General features: G+C 38.5%; 3 protein-coding genes and 1 non-coding gene across 5 annotated transcripts; 3 read left to right on the forward strand and 1 right to left on the reverse strand.

The window, feature by feature from the left end:
• Nucleotides 1-2,391: 2,391 nt before the first annotated feature.
• Nucleotides 2,392-5,007, reverse strand: LOC101298181 (uncharacterized protein MJ1365-like). The gene is made up of 9 exons (XM_004309180.1): nt 4,992-5,007; nt 4,824-4,875; nt 4,113-4,523; nt 3,783-3,898; nt 3,556-3,644; nt 3,335-3,409; nt 3,068-3,175; nt 2,827-2,922; nt 2,392-2,679 (listed from the first exon to the last, which is right to left on the reverse strand). Exons 1-9 carry the CDS (start codon nt 5,005-5,007, stop codon nt 2,392-2,394), a joined length of 1,251 nt encoding a protein of 416 aa, XP_004309228.1.
• Nucleotides 5,008-6,573: 1,566 nt separating this feature from the next.
• Nucleotides 6,574-7,834, forward strand: LOC101302403 (ethylene-responsive transcription factor ERF025-like). Its single transcript, XM_004308068.1, has one exon. It carries the CDS (start codon nt 6,650-6,652, stop codon nt 7,355-7,357), a length of 708 nt encoding a protein of 235 aa, XP_004308116.1. The 5' UTR covers nt 6,574-6,649; the 3' UTR covers nt 7,358-7,834.
• A 5,327-nt stretch (nt 7,835-13,161) lies between these two features.
• Nucleotides 13,162-14,949, forward strand: LOC101302702. Of its 2 annotated transcripts, XR_185316.1 has the most exons (3): nt 13,162-13,268; nt 13,910-14,071; nt 14,333-14,949. It is a non-coding gene; the product is annotated as an uncharacterized LOC101302702 (transcript). The 2 variants fall into 2 exon arrangements; XR_185317.1 differs by lacking the exon at nt 13,162-13,268 and having other exon boundaries at nt 13,880-14,071.
• Nucleotides 14,950-18,925: 3,976 nt separating this feature from the next.
• LOC101302987 (dehydration-responsive element-binding protein 1D-like) lies at nt 18,926-20,078 on the forward strand. Its single transcript, XM_004308069.1, has one exon. It carries the CDS (start codon nt 19,103-19,105, stop codon nt 19,790-19,792), a length of 690 nt encoding a protein of 229 aa, XP_004308117.1. The 5' UTR covers nt 18,926-19,102; the 3' UTR covers nt 19,793-20,078.
• Nucleotides 20,079-22,439: the final 2,361 nt, after the last annotated feature.

A 22,439-nucleotide genomic window follows, 5' to 3' on the forward strand; every position in this document is an offset into this window, starting at 1 on the left:
AGGTCACTGCTCCTTTTTTCTTTTCAAAAAAGAAAAAAAATCAGATCTGAGTTATTTCCACTGTATTTCCCAGACAGATTGCATGCAGCAAAGATTGAGTTACAGGGAGGATATGCATGAATCGCCCCTTTCACATTGCACACTAATTAATGGATAATTCTAGAGTGAAATAAAAATTATTACATTTTTACCAAAGATAGGAGGTTCATTAGAGTTCTTATCCTCAGGAAGATTCGCAATCTTCTAGTTTAAATTCTTCCAAATAGAATTAATATACCAAATTAGGAGTAAAATTTTCAAATTTTTTGAGTTTCATTACACATTTGATGAATATTGGGTAGGATTGTAGAGAAAGAGCTTAGCATTTTTGTTAGTTTCATTGAAGAAAATATGAATGCTCTAATTCATGGACAATTAAACAAGTTACTTCTTGCATATTGAGTTAACGTGTCTACATTTTGTTACATATGTTACTATCCAAACTAGCTAGTTTATTTAGAAAATTACTCATAAGTGTCACTTTGAAACTCTAGTAGCTAGCTAGTGTTTGAGTTAAATCATCTTGATTTTTGGATTTTCAAAAATGTATTGACATTACTGGAAAATATAAGTTGCATCAGTTTATACAACCTGAATTAGTGTAGTTGTCATAATCGAACGAAATGTAACATATCTAACATGCATTTAACTACCAACAATATCCCAACAACTAACGACCCAACCGACATAACGGTTAGCAATCAATTACGTACGTACACATTTCGTAAATATTACATAATTTCACTCATCACAACACCAACAATCTGGGGTTTCTGAAAATTACTACCAAAGTTGCTTAATTACTAAAGCAGAATCAAATTTAGGGGTAATTTTTATTACAATTGATATTACATCTTCATGTTAAGAAATATAAGTGAATGACAAAACTAAATTTCACATAGTAATTCGTAATGTAAAAGTTGAAAATCCAGTCCACTGTAGCAGTGCGAGAGACGTACGTACGTGAAGAAAATTACACGTATCCTTTTGTTTTTGTTTTCTCACTATTGAATAGCTGAGGTAAAATTTTGTTTTGATAACGTGAACTTAATTTACAACCTCAGCAAGAAATGTTTGATATGAATTGGTGGGAATGGTCTCACCATAGCTTTACCACTGATGCAAGTTAACATGCACTCATTATAATTTGGCTGGCTCTACTAAAACCACAGTTACTAATTAAACCAACACGGTTTTGATTTAAAGAAAAACCAACACTGTTTTAAAAATCCACTAACTTCTCGTCCATATTCACGTGAATAACACTCAACAAACTAAATAAAGACAAGATTCACAGTTTTAAAAGAGTCCACTAGATTTTAATCTCAATACTAGCGTCGATCATTCATACTCACATGAGCACAAAATTCTTAAACGCGCTAATGTAAAGGGCCAATTACGTACATGAACTTTTTCTTCTTCCTTTTGTCATAGAGAAGCAACACTACTCCAACACACCAAAAATGCCCTGTCACATGAAATCCAGGACCCTTTAATTTGTTTGCATTCTAAGCTTAACAATGTTACTTGGATGGAAAACTGTCACAGGTATCGTTTTATTACATCCTTATCCCATAATTAATTACATGGCTCATTGGATTATATCTCACATAATACCAGTGGCTGGCCAAAACCTAAACTGGAAAGCCACAATCCGCTCATAGATTAAAGCTTAAACGAATCTATTTACCAGGATAAGTATGGCTGTGTTACCAAATACAACAGGCTCGTCCCTTTTGGTTGTCACAGAACTGCATGAATATGTACCAAATCTTACAATTACTCTTATCCCAGGTTTTGTTTTGTACATCTCCAGATTAGGAAGTAGGAAAAATTCTTAGTTCTATACAAACTCCTCTCGCTAGAAGAAGTACTACTCATATGCTTAATCATATGAAGGAATTCTTTTCCAGAGAAACTAATATAAACACAGACACACTGTCACACACAGTTACAAGTATGAATTCGTTGGAGATTGAGGAACTGATTAATTTGGAAGGTGCCAAGGACTCAAGGATTTCAGGTGTTTCAAATTTCAATGTTTTTGGTACGTATTTTGGAAATGAATCGGGTAATTTGCCAAATTCGTTGTAATCTTTTGATACCATTCATATATGCCTTTCATTTCAATTGCTGTGTTAGAATCAAAATAACAGACTGCCTAATGAAACAAGCTATACATATGAACAATATCCATACATGATCAACTTGGAAGCATCAATCGATCCCCAAGTTACTGTTTCCCGTTAATTCATGAAAATTTATCTAACAAGACGAAATTTGTCACCAATTTCTGATTCCAAAACAACTTTGTGCAGTTTAAAAATGTTTGTAACACCAGCCGATTGTGCTTCACTCTATAAACCCACCTTTTATCTGCTCATAAAATGCCCACAAGACGATGCCAATGATAGTATCTCTAACCAAGTCCTTGAGCAACTTGACAACCCAGCCATTAGAAGCAGCATCGTTAGAACTCCATGAAGGCCTCTGTCCTCCTACAAGGTCTCGAAACCGCAGGTCTCCCGAGTCAGCCAGTAGTGCATAGATTACACCATTCATGTGGCCTTTTCCGATAACCCCCACCACTCTCTTACTCTTGTTGACAGCTTTGCTCCTCTTTAAAGACCATGCAAGGTACTACAATAGAACAAAAGAATGCACATAACTTCTAATGTTTTCACTATCAAATAGTCACTCATTACAATTAAGACTTGTTCATAAAGGGTTATGTTATGTATATGTTGGAAGTTTCAGAGGTATTGTTGTTGATCGAAAAATACTTACGGTGTCACGTTCATGTATAAGAGGTTGCAGGAGGGAGGGATATGAAGAACTTAGTTGCTCATACAGCTGAAAGGTGCTGTCACTTGTACTTGATTCCTACAATACAACATAGAAGCAAAAAATTCACTGATAAAGTAATAAACTAATAATAAGTTCATGCTTCTTATGTGTCACTCTGTGAAAATTAGTTGTAAAACTAAGTTTCTGGCCGTCCCTAATTCAAGAATAGCAAGAGATTCACCTTGAGACTCATCTGGGACATATCAGATGAAGATGTTATCCCACGAAAAACTGACGTCACTAAGCTCAGTTTCTCTGTCCATGTCAGAGAATTCCAAGCCCTTTCAAGCTACAGAGATATGTTGTACATAACCAAAAGAAGCAATGTTGTTGTTAAATGTCGTCAACAAGTATTGCTAATCCAACTTCCACATTAAAGATTCAGAATTTACGCTATACTATATATAGCATCAACCATAACATTGGAAGGGTCTAAATTTGTGCATACAGTTATTTCAATTGGACGATCCCCCAACACAATTTGAGCACCAACTTCTTCAGAAGCTTTTCGAGCAGCTCGGAACTGCAATCAATTCAATTAAAGCTCACCAATAATGTCATAAACAAAATTGGTATGCAGAGGTCATCATCATCATCATGACTTCAAGTCTTTAATCTAACAATTCCAGTTTCATTACCCTATTAATACTGTTAACTCAAGCCAACTACCTCATCACCGAAAGGACGATTGATATTCGATGAGATCTTTGAAGAGAAAACCGCCAAGAGTACTCGTAATGCCAGAGCAGTTTGTCCCCCTGCCACAATATTCATGATCACATGAACGACGAAAAAATAATGCCACCATATTAATCAGGATGATATAAAGGTCGACCTGTTCGTTTGTATGTCAAAGCAGTCGAACTACAAACAGAAATTTACTTCTTAGTTCTTACCCAAGTTTATGCTACGGCCAACGGCTCCAAAGAATCCATTACCACTCAAAGAGAACATGTTCGACTTCAGTTGTTGACCCGACTCGTCATCCATGGAAGCATACATAATCCCAGCTCTGAAAATGGGCTCTGCAACAACTTAAGTTAAGATCGATGTGGGTTGTATTAATTCATCCACTTTGTTTTGTCACACTTCTAATAACAACATCACTCTATCATACAAAAAAATAATTCGAGAGTAATTTCTGTAATTGAAACAACACTAATTCAACAAATTAATCATATCAAAATCAATCATAAAACCTTAAATCTGGTCATATAATTACTTGCCTGCTTCTACATAGCTCCACAACCACATTATCAGGCTTCACTGCCCTGACTACACGCTCAACCTCCGAAGCGGAGACCTGAGAAATATGAGTGGTTCCAACTAACCATATCGCCTCAGGCTCAACGAACTCGGTTCTCCATGCGGGAACGGGACCGAACCGGCTCTTATCGACCAAGAACAAGCTCCCATTTTCAGCCAAATCAAGCAATTCAGGGTGAGTTTTTGCTATTGTGGCTCTTGAGTCTTCCAATATCTCTGACCTGAAATCGAAGTCTGGTGGTGGAGGTTTGATGGAAACCTTGATGGGTCTAAGAGGCTTGCGAGTGAAGAAAACTGGGTTTGTGTGGAAAATTGGAAAGGTTGATCGAATGGTTTCCATGGGTGAGATAGAATGAGCTCGGTTCTTGTATCTTGTATGTGTTCGTCAGAGTTTAAGTCCTACAGATATTTTGACCAATGCAAGAATGTGTCACCCGTTTTAGATAAGGAAACTAACTTTTAACGGTCATGGCTCACCATTGTAGTCTATTCTACAGTTTGCAGAACAGAGTAATTTACGTTCGACCCCTTAAATGACTGGGATTTTTTTTTTTCAGTCTTACGCTCGGTTTCAGTTATTTTATTAAAAAAAAATAAACAAAAGAGTACATAAACGGAGAGGGGGACATAGACCAAAACCCATCCCGAAAAAAGAAGAACAACACAAAAACCTGTGATCTACTAAGGACAAAGAACAACGAAGAACAAATTCGTTGCTGCTGCCTAAAGAATTACAAATCAAAAAACCAAAACAAGATCAGAAACTAAAACGATAGTTGGGAAAGCCTGCTAAATCACGTGAATAAGCTGTAATTGCAGAAGGTGGACATGAATCCCACCAATGAACTCCCGCATTATCCGCACCAAAATTTGTTAAGTAGTCGGCAACGCTGGCCCTCCCGATAAATATGAGATACTTTAACAGTCATAGTAGTAAGAATAGTCCGACAGTTAAACCATTCAGTAGTGAAACGCCAATGAACATCTACTTGAAATGAAGAAAGAAAATGAATCACTAAAGTATAATCACTTTTAATCCAAAGAGAATGCCAACCTCTCTGCGAAGCCATTTGAATGGCGTGAATGACCGCCTGCAGCTCAGCTTCTAATGCAGTAGCAATGCTAAGATTTCCTAAAAAACAACTTAAAACCTGACCCAGATGATCTCGAAAAATGCCACCAAAACCTGCCAGACTGGGATATTTCATTATGTGTTGAGTTTGTCACATATTTATTTATTTATTTTTAAATTTGTATCAATTTCACATCTCCTATTTAGGGATTTTAAATCAATGCGCATAGTGCACATATTGATTTGTTACCATATGGGGATAGTTCAAATAATGCATTATTGTTTTTCTTTTAATGATAATTGTAAAGACACTATTGTGGAGAAGGAAGACACGAGATTTCGGTACAATGAGAGAAAAAACGACATCTCTAAAACTCTGAAAGAAACATAACAAAATTTAACTATGTACGTGAAAAATCTATATTTTGGTGGTACAATCGTGAAAACACAAACAATCTTTGTCAACCTATGAAAAAAGAAGAAAAATAATTGAAGAAGATTTGACACTTTATTAACAAAAAGCAAATCAAGAAATCATACTAACCACATCCATAACAACTTTGTGATGCATGTGATGAAAGTGTAATCTCATAACTCAAATTGTTAAATAACTAGATCTAGTCTCTAAATCTCTCTAATAAGAGCATCAAACATTCAAACGACTAATGCTCGTAGGTAGCTAGGATTGCAAAGCAACCACCGCATCAACTTATCTTAGAACTGAAATCAAACATGAATAGTTGAAGCCACTAATATAAGTAACGTTTGAATTAAAATAAGAGATTCCCTCAGTGGGAATATAAGAGAGATCATATAAAGCATGTGCATAAATCTCTCTTGGTCTTGAACACAATACATGTCCTCGCAGTCGATCAAAACCAACATAAGTAGCTAGCTCTTTCATAAAACAAATATAAGTAGCTGAGTGGCGAGCATGATCGATCTAATTAACTATGATAAAAAAATCCCCCATTTGGCAAAACAGCATCATCCTCAAACATTGCACTTAGCAGGAAACCAGAATTAAACTAAAATCAAAATCCTCCATTTGGCAAAACAAAATCATCCTCACTGCACTTGTCAAAAGAACCAGAATTAAAAAGAGATCCAAACAGTGTTCTTGGTGGCACTAGAGCAGGCACCAGCTAATTCGCCTAGCTTTTCCTCGCAGCGGTTAATACGTGTTTGTTTTGTAGCCCCATTCTAATAAGAATCATCATGTTTAATAAGAATCGAAAGCAAAATGTAATGCTAGCTAGCTCCCGCGACTTTCCCACGCTTCTTCCCCCCTATTGCCCTTCAATGGTTACGATACAGTTTTTAACCTAATCTCGCACACCTCCATTTTTTATATATACTTTGTGCCAGTCAAATCAAAACTTGACTCATATATTATATATAATACTACGTACATGAAGCAACTGTATGGCTGATCCGTATGGCAACGTGCCCAAAAGCGACGAACAGCCATCCGATTCCAACCCACCTTTCTTTATTCAACTTCCTCCCACCACCAGCACCTCCTCCTCCATTGTCAATGATCTTCAAGACCTCTCGGGCCTCCGTTCTCCGACCGGTGGTGGATCCGTTTCTTCTTCGCCAAGGGGCAGACACCCGCTTTACCGAGGGATCCGGAGCCGGAGCGGGAAATGGGTGTCCGAGATAAGGGAGCCGCGTAAGTCTACTCGGATATGGCTTGGCACGTATGCGATGCCCGAGATGGCCGCCGCGGCGTACGACGTGGCGGCCATCGCGCTCAAAGGGCCTGATACGGCCCTCAATTTCCCCAGCGCCCTAATTACCTATCCGATCCCGACTTCTTCGGCGGCCAGTGACATAAGGGCTGCGGCGGCTAGGGCAGCCGCGTCTAGGGCGGAGGTCATTAGGCAGGGAGAGAGCTCATCGGCGGGTGGGGTTGAAAATGTGGATAGGTCAGGTGGTGGTCGTGGTCGTCGTGCTGCGGTGACGTCAGATGACGGTGGTGGTAGTCAGGAGTTTATGGACGAGGAAGCGCTGCTGAATATGCCGAATTTGCTGGCGGACATGGCGGAGGGAATGCTGGTGAGTCCTCCGAGAGGACCCGCTAATGATTCGCCAGAAAATTCGGACGGAGAAAGTCTGTGGAGCTATTAATCATCTGAGGCCGTATCGATCTCATTCAAATGGCATGGAAGGTGTCACAGTGATCAACTCTATTCGGATCGAAATCGGGGGTATGAATTATGATCATATATACATATGATTGATTTGCATTATTAATAAGCAGCTCTTAATTAGCTAATCAAGAACTGGGTGTCGCAGATGTTTTTCTTTTTCTTTTTGGCTTTGGCTGGATGTAACAATTTCTGTCGGAGTTTGAGTTTCTTTCTGTGTGTTTATGTTGGCCGGATCGATCCATGGTCGATCATTGTGGGTCTGAAATATTGCTGCAGTCAGCTGCTTCCTATGTACTGCTTCTTTTTGCAGCTGATTAGTCTGTAGCTATTATTGCTCACTGCTTCTGCTTTTGCTGGTATCCTTTCATGATTCAGTTCTCGATAATCTATCTCTTTATCATTTGCAGCAGCTGCCATACTATCTTCTACTACCTTATCATATCTATATATCTGATATGTATATAGTGAGGATCTTTTAATTTTCTGTTGTTTGGTTAGTTAATTGCTTGAATTTGCTGCTTAATTTCTTGACCAAATGCCTTAATTCAGACCAAGTTAGCTCCTTATAATCATATATTTCCTTATTTTACATCAGAAGAAGTCAAAGTTTCCGGACAGGAGGCTAAATTTGTGCCCAGGATCTAGGGCATATATAGATATATGTTATAGATAATTGCTGGTCTGCTTGGATTTGCTGATCATCTGTGAAAGAGATGGGAAAACTGAATAACTGAAAGTGTACAGCAGAGTCTACATATATGTGGATAGGAATAAACTTAGAAACATATATAGCATCTTATGTGTGAATTAGCTAGGGCGATGGTGAGTCTATGACAAAAACATACATAAACTGTCTGAAAGAGGAAATTCGAATGTCTTGATTTTTAACCAAACACCATTTAGGACTCACTGTGTAGCTCAGAGACAAGACGAGTCTACTTAATTAGAAGTGTTCTGTAATGCGCAAGTGTCATTCAATAAGCAAAAGTAGCTTCCGTCTGCTAAAAATAATTGTTTATTGGAAGTAAAGGCTGAAAACAGTAAAGGAGAGGGAGAAGGCTGTGGCTACATTGTGTCTATATTAATTGATTGAGAATGAGCATTACAACAATTACATATAAGACTTAGAATGAGAATAAAGTAAATGTCCTTGCGACTTAATTGTTATAAACTTATCATATAGCATATAGGGAACAAGCATAATGGTTAGAGAAATACACAGTTAAACCTATTTCAAGATAACACCCAATTTAAGAACCCAACAACTTGATATCATTAAGACTATTTTCCTTCTGTACTTATCACATTTGTTGCAAGGGTGATTCCAGTGTTTATCACATTTGTTGCAAGTACAGAAGGAAAATAGTCTTAATGATATCAGAAGAGTAGAAGATACTTGATTGAGAATGAGGGTTATAAGGAGGACAACAGCAAATGACTGGGTAGCAGTGCCACATAATGGCTATATGCTAAGTTGGCAACATAATGGTTTCTTATAACCCTCATAATGGCAACAAATGAGGCAGCATAAAGGAGGACAACAAGGGTAGCAGTGCATCAAACAAACCATAATAGGTGGAAAAACTGAAAATTCTTCTTGAACTTGAAAAATTTGTTGATATTTGACTTTGCATATATACTGAAAAATCTAAAAGGCTGCATCCACTACACACTACATATTAAGTAGTCTGGGGTTCATATCCAAAACCAATTGACAATGGGTGGAAAGGCTCAAACTCTTATAAACCCACAAATAATGTCTCATATTCCCGATGTGAGATGAATATCTCAACAAGTCCCCGCACGTGTGACGAAGTTTCAAACCTAACACGTGGATAACATCTGGGTTGAAGTGAAGTTTGTGTGGCCATTGGGCTTCACACGTGAACATATGTAACCTGCTCTGATACCATACTAAAAATCATGGTTTATTGAAAGTAATGGCTGAAAACAGTAAAGGAGGGGGAGAAGGTTGTGGAGGCTACATTATGTCTATATTGATTGATCGAGAATGAGGGTTATAACAATTACATATAAGGCTTAGAATGAGAATGACGTAAATGTCCTTATAACTTAATTGTTATAAACCTAGCATATAGCTATCACCGTCGAGTTCAATAAAATCTAGATACTCAAATCACATATACTTACTGTGTACTCGTAGCTATTTAGGTTAGAACACTACTCTTCCGATATCTGCACATAAAGGGTTTGACTAGTGCATCTCATAGAACTTCGAGAAGATATACAGCTAGCTAGAGGAGTCGGGGCCCAGGGACAGTGTCGTACATGTGTATAAACAGTGTTAGACCTAGTCGACCCAGGCGATGATGAGCAGTGCTCAATATGGTAGTGTTTTTTCTGTATGGTAGTAGCTAGTTTCGTTTGAGCAGTTGCAGCAACTAGTAGAGGCCCCGAGGGAGGCTGGGGTATATACAAGATTACAAGAACATGATGCTGCCACGTGAAGTCTCACAAAGAAACAACATGCTGCCACGTGTGCGGCGGGCCTCTAGGCTGACAATCTGAGTGTGGCCTGGTCGTTCTCCCACGCATCCATCCAAATTTGGAAAGATTCCAAGCTCCTAATGGAACTTGATATTTTCTAGTTTGGATTTAAGCTACTAGCTAGTGTAATATCAACAATAGTTCGTTGCTCTCAGTGGATGCTAGGAGACGTTCGGCTCCAACTTGAGACGTTGAGGCTCGATCGTGTCAACACAATTCCAAACTCAATATATACTTCACAAATTGTAAAAATACATGTTAATTGAGATTGTGCTTGAAAGAATTATCAACTATGTAGGTTGTTTCTGTGGCAGAGTGTTGAAAATATAAGAAGCACAAGTGACTCCATCAACTCTATTGATGAAATACTCGGGTACTTGTCAAGAGAGAAATTATACATAGGGTGTCAAAGAGAAGTTCGTTGAGTGTGGATTTATATCACTCCGATGCCATAGTTGTATTCTTTGTATTTGGTATCCCAAATAACTATGTAAAATAGCTAATTACTGTTAAAGAGGGCACTTGGTCCCTTAAATAGTCATACGTTGGAATGAGTTACTCTATAAGTTTTCGATTTGGAATAGATATGTATGACTCTTAACTAACAATATTTGAGGTCAACATTCCAATCTCGAGTTTGATTCACGAGTATGACAAAACGGTCAAATACTATATATGCTAAAATGAACAGTTGGAGCATATTCATCACTTTGGATTTGGTTGTAGAAGATGATGTGATGAGTGTGATCTTTGATTACAAGTATTCATGTCATTTCAATAATTGAACTAATTTGGAATTGGACATTTCGTATTTATATATTAAAATTACAAATTGAGTTGTTGATTAACTTCAAAAATAAAATCTTGAAATCATTAGATCGCTCCACAGGTTGAGCATAACGCCAAAAAAATGTATACATACGCAATCGATTCGATTTCATTCATTCTTTGCTTGGTTTTATTAGAATTAATTAGTGATTACATACAAGTTAATTAGGCCTAGTTTGGTACAATTTCACTTTTAAAAATATCAGCTTCTATCCGAACTTTTAGATCTTATAGTGTTTGATAAATAAAAGAAAATCAGTTTTTTTAAAAAAAATTACAAGTCACTGGCAGCAACTTTTAGAAGCAACCTAACATGTTACTTTTAAAAACAGTTGTTACTAAAAACACTAAAAATTAATAAATTTTATCTTGGCAACACTTTTAAAACTAATATTTACCAAACACAAAACTGTTTTAATTTACAGCTGATTATTTTCGCAGTACAGCAACAACAGTTTTTTTTTTAAGTCACAGCCAGTGGCGTAGCCTCAATAAGGCCAAAGGGGACAATTGACCCTTCTCAAGTTTTTACTATGTTTCTCATTGGTTGAATTTTTTATTTCTTATCATACATGCTATCATAACACTACATATTTATACGAGTCTATGACACAAAGACAGATAGAAATATAAGCCAATCTATCTTCATTTTCTTAAAACAATGAGCTAAAAAAAAAATAGATATGTCTTATGCCAAACACTTACAAATCTACCTAAAAGGTTAAATTCTATCATGTATTTTTTTCTTTTCTTCATTTTTATTTCCAACCATATTTTTCTTATTATTTTGTCTTAATATTCCAAAACTATGTACATCGTCGCATGTCAGCCTTCGTCTCTATTCCATTTCCCATAATTTAGCATTAGCTAAAATTGTTACTACCCATGCGAAATAAATTAAGATTATGGGACTAAGTTATACAGCGGTCCAAATCTACTATAAATTTCAAGCCCTGTTTTTTTTTGTTATTGAAATTTTTTTCAAGTTCCTCCTCAATAATAGCTCTAGAATGACTGGCCGGTATGCCTAAGAAACCATTATCTAGAATTTTATGTGATATATGAAAAGTTATCTAAAATTTGACCCTCTTGTAAAAGATTTCTGGCTACACCACTGGTTACAACAATACCAAACTAGCCCTTATAGTGGACTAACACAGTCATCATCTATACATGGAAACAACACAGAGACTTAGATATACGATTTACTTAAATCAGTTAAATGTATGTATATGAGTATATGTACGTAGCATATCGACCCCCAAGGGGCCAAGGGACAACAAGGCGCACAGAGGCAGAGGCCGGAAAAAGTTTACTTTCTCGGTTAACGAGCGAGAGAGCCAGGATGCAGGACAGTCCAACAAGTAAAGCTAAAGGCAGTTTCATCTATCGCTTTCTTTCAATAATTAACCTAATTCCCAAACCCAACTAAGTTTCAATTGTACACGGACATATCTCTCCCTTGTTTCTTCCTTTGTCTGAAGAGAAAAGCTTAAAGGTTTGAATAAACTTTCGTTAATTAATTCCTCAAGCAAAGAAATGACAGATAAAAACACAATCATAAAGCTAGCTACTACCAACTCAAGCTTTCTACTAACATTTGTATTGACTGGGACGATGGTCGGAACTCTTCCTCTCAAGATGATGGTCGGAACTGGTAATTGGTAAACCCGACTTTATCGGAAATCGGTCGGATTCTAGCTAGGGTTTGAGGGGTCTTATTAACTCTACAGCCCCAACCTGTCTCACAAGAGCTCAGATGGAGGACCACATGCATAAATAATTAGTCAGACGAGCTTTAAAATTGCCTTGGATTATACATGATATATGATGCTCTGACATGATTGTATCAGCCAAGGGGTAAAATGAAACTTTTTACTGCATTAGCAATGCCGCGCTGTTTAAATTTCAGCTTTAACGATAAGCATTCATCAGATCGAAAACAGTAAAAAGAGATAAGAGATACTGGGCCAAGATCATGATTAATTCTTTTTCAAGGAAAAGGGCGACTTGTCTTGTCTACCTTAACTGTTTCTAGAGTAGGCAGAGAGATGGTGCATGTCTGAATCGATCATCATTTTTCTGAAAATTAGGTTTAGGTTATTTGTGGTCGAACTAGTCTTGCTTGAAGAGGAGGAGATGACAATTGTGGTCCAAAATTCGGTACCGAGATGATTCTAAACTAATAAAAGAAAAAGAAGAAAAAAAAGCTCAGCTCCAATTCCAATTCCAAAATGCTGTCAGCTGTCCGAATCGAATAATGGCCAATGAATGAGATGTGGATCGATATAGGCAGGTTCAATCCACTCATTAGTTTTGAGGTCGATCAAAGACTACTGTTGCTAAAGCGGCTGGCACAATCAATTATGAAAATAATTGAATGAAAACTGTACAGATCGTTGAAAGCATATATAAATAGGGCAGCCATGGAATGAAACTTGAAATGAGCTTCAATACTTCATCACCTTGCATGTCTTCAAGGTTGCTATTATCACTTCTCATCATTCAAGAACAAGTGAGAAGAAAGAAAAGGCAAAAATAGGCATGTTAAGGTATATACATAGTGAACTGAGGGTACGATCTGATAGTGATCGACTCTAATATGTGTGTTTTGGATTAATCGTAGGGCAACATGCGTGCAGTAGTCGTCTGCACTATTCAGCTATAATCTAAATAATTATTTTTTTAATTTTTAGTTTTATTTTTTTGCAGCTATTATTAAAGAACAGCTGAAAAAACAGAATAGTGCAGATAGACTACTGTATCCATGTTGTCCTAAGATTAATCCAAAACATCCGAATCAGAGTGACCACGCTCAGATTGTACCCTCAGTTCACTTTGTATATATGTTACCACGCCCCTTTTTGTTTCTCTAGAAAGTGCATCATTATGATTATAGCTACAAGGTGGTGACTAGATCAAATCAGGCCGTTATGGTCTGTTTGAATAGTTTCAAATCAGATCATACCTTCAGTTGACTCCTGCATGCATGCACTCTTAAAATTAGTTCAAAAGATGCAGATCTGTCTGACCCGGCCTATCACTCAGAATCTCACCCGGCCTATCACTCAGAATCTCAGATCATACTCTCAGTTCACTATATATATATTTGAGCTGTATTTCTAATTTTCTATAGTTAAATTGTTTTTTTTCTTGATTTTTTAGAAGTGTCTATCTTTAAATCTCTTCACAGGGTTGGCCGGGGCTAATTTCTGGTTCTCTGAAGTGGATTAATTAGGTGATCGAGTCGGATCGACAAGCAAATCTAGATCTCTGCTGAAGATCTCCTTTCTTTTTTCCATTACACTTAAATAATAGCACCTTACTCATCATGGTCTCCGGCGGTAGGTATAAGGTACGACTACTGACCATTGAGTAAAGTTTCCAGACAATTAGATGCAAAGTTTGTGCCAAAGATTTAGGGCATCCCATCATTTCATGCTCCCAAATTATACACTTCACATACTAGTCACTGCTGCTTTGAACCTACTGTTCAATCTTTGGAAATAAAAGGGGAAAAATCGATGAAAGCTACGGTAAATGGTTAGTAGATCGATCATATTCAAGAGCAAAACTGTGGATTTTTCATTGTTTCTTTCTTGTGTTTTTATGCTAGAACTCGAAAAATACATGTTAGTTGCAGAGGTTTGAACCCCATGCCAGAACCAGTATGGCGTATTATTGGTTTTTGAATTTGAGAAAAGTGATAAGCTAGCTAGCTAGTTTCAGCAATCTGAGTGATGAAAAGATGAACAAATCGGAGTCGCTAGATTCATGCAGGCTTGCAGTGCAGAGGTACAAAACGTTGGTGGCGGACCATGCTAGTCGCTGACAGCCTTGTCGTTCTTGTTCATTACCCATATCTCAAAGAATCACACAGATGGCTCCATTTCTTCAATCATCACGATTATCTGGACTGTTGTAAATTTGGAATCCACTCCAATATATAACAACAGATCAACAACATTCAGGATGATCAGTATTCACTAGCTCGCTACAGCTGATCAATAACGATCGAGCTAGCCAAACACAGGGTTATCATATTCGTTTATGTTAACTGCTGATCACATCTTCAATTGTATGTTAAGAAACTATGTGTTTCTGGGTTATTCCTGCGACCCCAAATTTGTGTGCTTGAATTATCTTTGTCTTTTTTGTAAGTTCAGTTATGAGTTATGATCACAGAACAATGCATACTGTAATATCAACTGAAACAAATTTAGTGTGTTGCAATGGGCTGGTATAACGGTATTCCTGGAGTTAGTTTATTTACTGTACCCTTTTAATCTTCAGTGAAATTCTCAATAACCAACTAAAGGATACTAAACTAAACGGATAGCTAACAATCTTGGTATTTTTATGACCGCAAGACATAGGGTGAAGTCTACAACTTTTTTCACACTCAAGATTCAAAGTAGTTGTCCATCACTTGATCATCCTCATCAATCGTTGCAACTTGATTGTAGAACAGTTGTGTCATGTCTCGATCACATGGCTTTTGACAGCATTAGTACTACATAGGAAGGTGAGTGTTAGACAAATGACAGCAGGAGCAAAGTTCCCTGCTGCAGGAGAGAGACAAAAGAGCTAATGCTGTGTTTCACTTAATTACGGAAAATTTTTATATGCATAACGTGTATTTACACGACACAATTTTAACCGTTCATGACAATTTATATCTTTGACCACCATGTTTCTATATTATTTCCTCTAATCCTGATCATATATGTATATATGTAAAGATACACGTCGTATACTGAAGATGTTGCCCTTAATCATATATATGAAAAAACATAACAAATCATTTGAAAAGAAAGAAAATGGGGTTTGAATGAAACCATTATATATATTTACAACCTGACTCGGTTGTTACACATCTTATTATCTCAACGTTTCGCATAAGTATTGTCGGTTCAATTTTCTATAATATGAAGATTATCGGTTCAATTTATTGTTCCTACATGCACCAAAAGAGAGGACTCATATATTATACATACAAATATAAGACTCACAAGTAACGTTGAATTATAGCTAGCTGCAAGTCTGCATATGCCGAAATAACCATTGTCCTATATACAACAAAAGAACCTATACATTACAATACGACCTGCACACATGATTAAATTTCTAGGGCATAAATCATTACCAAGAAAACTCCGAGGAAATTGGCCAAAACTTAGGGTGCGGGAGGAAGATGGGGTCCAAACTCCAATTAGGTTAAATATGAGCGGTGGGTAACAGGGGTGTAGGGGCCGGAAGCTTTAAGCCGCACAACATATAATATGCTTTCCGAAATTTGCCGGATCTTAGAAACACTATTACAATGGCTTCTGTGGTCTCTGCTCTTTTGTTTTCTTTCATCAGTGCAGTATCACTATTGCTATAGCGGCTATAAGATATATCTGGAGGACAAATAAGTGGACGCAAAACATAATAGAATCAAGGGAAAAGACAGGAGGCTTTACAGTACCGGCCTCTTTTTTGAAGAAGATGAAGACGAAGACGAAGACGAATATCAAGATATATGATCGAGGACAACTTGTCCGGGAGTTGAGGCTATAAGATATATCTGGAGGACAAATAAGTGGACGCAAAACGTAATAGAATCAGGGGAAAAGACAGGAAGCTTTACAGTACCGGCCTCTTTTTTGAAGAAGATGAAGACGAAGACGAAGATGAGTATCAACATATATGATCGAGGACAACTTGTCCGGGAGTTGAGGCTAACAACATGTTTGTTTCATCTATCAAGACAAAACAGTCACAATCTCTTACTCTTTACTTGAATGGGTGACATTAAACCACCCACGATTTTTCCTAGCTCAATAGCGACTAGAATGATCAAGATCAAATGAAAGTTTCATAAAGAAAACAAGGAAAACTTACTAATTTCAAGCTAGTATACAATGTCCAAACAGAGTGATGTTTGTTGTGGAGCTCAATCAAACTTAGAAGCTCGATCGTGGAAATGACCTCAAACTTGAAGGAGGCTGTGTTAGACACATTTGGATAGGAGGTTTATGATGACTTATCTTGGTTCTTTGGGTCCAACTTCATCTTTGGTTCCATAAGATGAAATAGAAAATAGTACAGAGACCATGGTTAGTGACCTCAGTGACTAATTTTGGGTTAATCTTTTCTATAACCACTTTATCTCAATGACGTGCTCCATGGGTGGCATCCGATGCATTAGAGAAAAGCAGTAAATGTTTGATCCCAAATCCTCTCTCGGAGCCAAACAGTAAAACTCTAAAACACCATCAAACCTCCCTCTTATGATCGGCTGCAAAAACTGGATACTGGAAGTGTTAGCAGGGGTCATTAGGCTTAGATGATGATTAGTAGAACCTGTAGAAGTAGATAAGCATATGCATGAGTTAGGTGACGCTGCATTGATTCATAATAAGCCCAATACTTGTAGAACTCCAGGCCTGTAGTTTAACCACACCATCAATAATTGGGCTCAAAAGAATGAATCCCCAACAGCCCAATCAAGCAAACGTGAACCTTTTTAGTTTTTACCCCCTCAACGTCATCATCCTCGTCATGTATACTATCAAACCCGAGACGCGATGACTCGTTGCACACCCCAGAAGCCATGTACCACTTTTTCTTACTCATGAAGGATCCAAGTAGGTACCAGTCAATTCCAGAAGAGTCCTGAACCTGGGGTTAATTATAGTAATCCTATAAGGATAAGGATTCAATTCTTTCATCAAAATAGCCAAGACCTTCTGACCTTGACATTTGACACGGATCAGTTTCTTCTCAAAACTTCCCAACTAAGTCCAAACTGAGGAAAACTGGGTGGGGCCCAAAAGGATGGTGACGATAAGCGGCCCAGAAGTGTTGGGTTCAAGAAACATTCAATTAGAGCACGTGGTCCACGCGTTTACGCGGGAAAAATGTGGGAGAAAATGGGCAAATCCAAACCGCCAACTGGAATCCAGAAGGCAGTTATTATAACTGTCGAAACCGTGTGTGGCAGTTGTTTCTAATTTTTCTTTTGGATTCGTTTCAAAAAGGTGCTTGCTCGTACTTATCGCCACGTCACCCACCGCCCTTCTTCCCGCCGTAGTTTCCAACGACCTTCTCAGACGCTCGTTGCACGCTCCCTCCTCCTCTACTTGCCCGATCTTTTTTCTTTTCAATTCCTCGGCAGGTCAACTCCCGCTTCTTCTCTCTACAAAGATATGTTCACACTTCGTTTGTTTTTCTTATTGGTCAATATATTGTGACTGATGAGAGACTAATTTAATTCATTTTTCTTAGTGTTTTTCTCTTTAATTTATTGAATCTGTGTGGAAACAACTCAAGCTTTTGCGTTTAATCACCGCCTAAGAATAATATTGTCTCATGATTATTTTATGTGCAAGCATATTGGAGATCCAAAAATATTATTAACAGCTCAACCAACATAATCAACGATGACAACATCAATTTATATTTTTACATGTTTGTTCAGTTTAAATACATACCTAGCACAATTCACATCGTGTGTATGGAAAGAAGTCAATAGTTGAAAAAGAATTCAACAACATGTAACTTTAGTTAACTGTCTATTTATGAGAATACATTTTTGAATTATGTTATTGTGTTCAGACATACATATCCATCAACCAAGATAAATAACGAGTCAAATATGTGTATACAATCACAATTTATAACTAATAGATGGTTCGATTCTTGTACATGCTCCGTAAACTACTTTCTAATATCGATGTGTTCGATTCTATATGTCACACGATACACAATTGCAAACACAACTAATAAGAGAACTTAAACACAGATAAATGAATCGTAATGCTACAAAATACCCATAATCGGCGAGTAGTTGATGTCTCCTCCAAGTAGTACAACTAGCAGGAAGAAGTAGTCAAATAGATAATGATATGAAGCCTTTTTGGGGTTGCAAGAAATAATGTTAAACAAGTAGAACAAGTCACGAGTGATGGAGACGGACCTTTGACCATGAGATCTCTTGCTCCACGATATATTCACTTTCCTCCACAGTGCCGTACACTAATATCCACCGGTCAAAACACTGATCCCACACTAGCTAGACACATCCAAAAGCCCATACCCAAGCCACTTGGCCTCCTAACTCCTAACTCCAGCTGTTCCTTAACCCATCCTCCTCCATTGCTGGCAGCTTATCAATTCCGTGTTCGCGTTTTCTCTGATATCTGGAACCCCTGAAAAGCACACTTACCTATATACATATATAAACACACTTACCCACCCAATCCATAAGTACATCGAATCTCAGATCATTTATAACTTTCAAAAGCTACTACTACTCATTTCATCAGTCAATCTCAGATCATACATTCATACCCAGTACTTGATTAGTCTTCAGCATCTTCAGCTCAGTAATTCAGTAGTAATGGATGGTGGTTTCTCAGCTTTGTCTCAGTACTATGATCACAACCCAGTTGGTTCGGATTTGCTGGAATCTTCGTCTCATTCCGATAACAACAGCGGCGGGGTTGGACGGATGGCCTTGTCAGACGAGGAGGTCATGCTGGCGGGGACGTACCCGAAGAAGAGGGCGGGAAGGAAGAAATTCAAGGAGACGAGGCACCCGGTGTACCGCGGCGTGAGGAGGAGAAACTCCGGCAAGTGGGTTTGCGAGGTTCGTGAGCCGAACAAGAAGACGAGGATTTGGCTTGGGACTTTCCCCACTGCCGAAATGGCTGCGCGTGCGCACGACGTGGCGGCGATTGCCTTGAGGGGCCGGTCTGCGTGTTTGAACTTTGCCGACTCGGCGTGGCGGCTGCCAGTGCCGGCTTCTAATAGTGCTAAGGACATACAGACGGCGGCTGCCGAGGCGGCGGAGGCGTTTCGGCCTAATGGGGAGGAATCGGAAGTTGTGTCGAAAGCGGCGGAGGCGGTGGAAGCGGAATCGGAACAACCGGTGTTTTATATGGACGTCGAGGAGGATGTGTTTGGGATGCCGGGGTTGCTGGCCAACATGGCGGAAGGGATGCTACTGCCGCCTCCTCAATATAGTGGCTACGGCGGCGATGACATGGAAGGTTATGCTGATGTGTCACTATGGAGTTACTCCATTTAGGATTTTTTGGAGGATTCATTTTTCTCCGTACTTATAACTTCTTCGTTTTTTTAGAAGTACCATATGGGAAGGAAAAAAAAGAAAAAGAGGGGTTGTGGGAGTGAATGTTATGATGGAAGCTTAGCTTAGCTATTTAGCTTTAGTTGTGTGACATAGTTTTCCATTTGTAATTGAGATCGTGACTAGCATTTTTGGTCGTTGAAAAAAAAACAGAAAGCAATGTCACTATGTGGTATCAGTCAAAGTTGTAATTGAATGAAAACAAGCCAATTTGGTCTTATGCGAATTCGAGAAATATCAAGAAAACTTTCATCCAAGAAAGTATCGTGTTTTCGACCTCTCTCCTTTTCACTTAGCCAAAACTTTTGTAAATTGCAAGCTAAGCCTTACTCCTTCACTCATACATAAGGTTGATTAAAATGCACAACGTCGACCCTCGTCCTTGCTTTCAAATGTTACCTATAAATTTTGATTTACAACTCACACTGGTATCGAAGTGAGCAAACAATTCTTGTTTGGGAAAGTAACATCTGCAGAATTTGTATTGGACGAGTTGCTGCGCAGATTTGCAACACTTATTGATAGATAAGTGGCGATTGACATCTTCTATATTAGGACAGTAAGCTCCACAAGTTTTGCATAGATGCGTTCTCCTATTGTCCTAATGTAACGCTGGATCAAGAGACATTACATACGCTTGAACATAAAGTAACACAAATCACAACACATGAAATGAGCATCATCATCAAGTAATTAACTAGGTAACTTACCCGGTGATGGAGTGGGAGCACAGCTAAACCGATTACTTCACTTGTGCATAAGTGGGATAAGCGTAATTTCAAAAAAGAAAAAGAAAAAAAAAGGGATAAGCGTCCTCATGCGGCCAGTGGTATTCGAAGGTGCGCCAGCCTAGGGTTTTGGCAGAGAAGAATTAATGTACATTCGAGATGGAGGGGTAAACTATACGGAAATATATATGGATCATCACTACGACTGCTGCTAGGAGTTCAGAGTAGTTTGAAAAAGAAATTTCGAATGTGAATATTACCCCACGAGCCTTATTATATAAAGCGGCATTTACCAACACAAAGCAAACTTTAAGACCTCTAAGATGGGTAATAGTGGATGAGAAGGGTTGAAATTCAGTATCCACCTCTATGGTAGCAACATACTCCAGAAAAACAGGATTGGAGAAGTTGATGTGGAAGACATCTATACTTTCCTCGTAGTGGGAAAGCAATAACTTACAATTATCCTCCTCCAAGTTCAATGTCATAGGGAAGCTTATCAAAAACATCTGATCCCAAGAGATAGAGGCTCGCCTAAACTCTTCCATGGTCCGGTAGGCTCCGCCACTTCAAAGCAGTAGAAGACTGGAGTCATGCCGGAAGACACCAAGAGGTTGGTGCCCACAACTACACAAGAGAGACGTCCTGTAGATTCCCTAATCGGGGGCGGAAGATCCGGAAGAGACGCCCATAATCCGGTTTTGGTATCAAATACCTCAAAGCACATGTAGGAGACTCGTTCAGGATATAGATCGAGAACGTAGAATTCACCCTGGATCTCCATCAGCTTGGGACGTCCTTTTGGTGATTGTAATTGTGGAATACTGAAATCATCACGAGCTTTGGCTTTGGATTTGCCTCTTTCAGCTTTGATGATGCTGAGCTTCTTAACTCTTCGCAACTTGGGATTGGTCTCCAACACATAGAAGTCGGAAGATCGATTCACGTCGTCTTGGTTGTTCAACTCCGCCGGAGAGAACAATCTGAGATCCAAACACACCGAAACTCATGCGGTAAGGAACCAATTCGCCTCGAAGAGAATCAGCTCCTCGCAGAATATGGTTTTCGTCGTCTTGACTCATCATAGCTATTTTTTTGGTTCGTCGTGATCTGGTAAAGGAGATGGCGATCGGAGTAGAGGAAAAGGAGAGCAGCTCGGTTAAGTTGATAGACTGGACACTGTAGCAGCCTGACATCACGTTAGCGATCAGGTACGCCTCCAGGCTACATATGTACAACGATTTCTTGGCCGGATCCTCCATGGCTTCCCCAAACCCTAGACTGCGATATTGATAGGTGCATAATTATATATTATTTGTATCAAAATCCTCTATACTTTCTTTGTTTGTTCGGTGTATTTTCTAGTTATTTACTTTGTTTATTTGTTTTCTAGGTGTTCCGAAACAAATAAGAAGAAAAGAAGGAAAAGAGGGAGTGGAAGGCAAAATTCAGAAATCTGCCTTTGCAGATCAGCCTACTTCGACAGAGCACTGAGGACAGCTAAGGATGAATCAGATCATGAGCCTCATACCATTAGAAAGCTACGGATGTCAACTTTCCGTAGCATTTTACGGTTCGTGAATAGCATTTTTCTAGAAGAAGTTATGGCCGATTTAGTGTCGGAAGGTCAAACTGCGCCTGAATCTGACCTTTGACGGGAATTTGTATTTTGAGGCCCAAATCACACTAGGAAGCCCATGGTCGAGTTTGTACTTCATATTCCAACTTATTATCTCGATGGGAACTGATTATGAAGAATTAAATGAGTTGGCGCACTTCCATTGGTCGAAGGGAAACCTAAATCAAGTAGGATTGGTTGAAGGAAGCAATATAAAAGCCCTGTGCTATCACCATCTGCC

The sequence above is a fragment of the Fragaria vesca genome, linkage group LG7 (assembly GCF_000184155.1).
Source record: "Fragaria vesca subsp. vesca linkage group LG7, FraVesHawaii_1.0, whole genome shotgun sequence".
Taxonomy (NCBI): domain Eukaryota; kingdom Viridiplantae; phylum Streptophyta; class Magnoliopsida; order Rosales; family Rosaceae; genus Fragaria; species Fragaria vesca.

Bases quoted from the DNA above. Each gene is read 5' to 3' on its own strand.
- LOC101302403 (XM_004308068.1), top strand. From the start codon at position 6,650: ATGGCTGATCCGTATGGCAACGTGCCCAAAAGCGACGAACAGCCATCC.
- LOC101302987 (XM_004308069.1), top strand. From the start codon at position 19,103: ATGGATGGTGGTTTCTCAGCTTTGTCTCAGTACTATGATCACAACCCA.
- LOC101298181 (XM_004309180.1), bottom strand. The intron at 4,524-4,823 runs GTTTTTGTGTTG...AACACATACAAG, and splicing joins TTGTCCTTAGTAGATCACAG to ATACAAGAACCGAGCTCATT. The intron at 3,410-3,555 runs GTAGTTGGCTTG...AATTGATTGCAG, and splicing joins ATCGTCCTTTCGGTGATGAG to TTCCGAGCTGCTCGAAAAGC.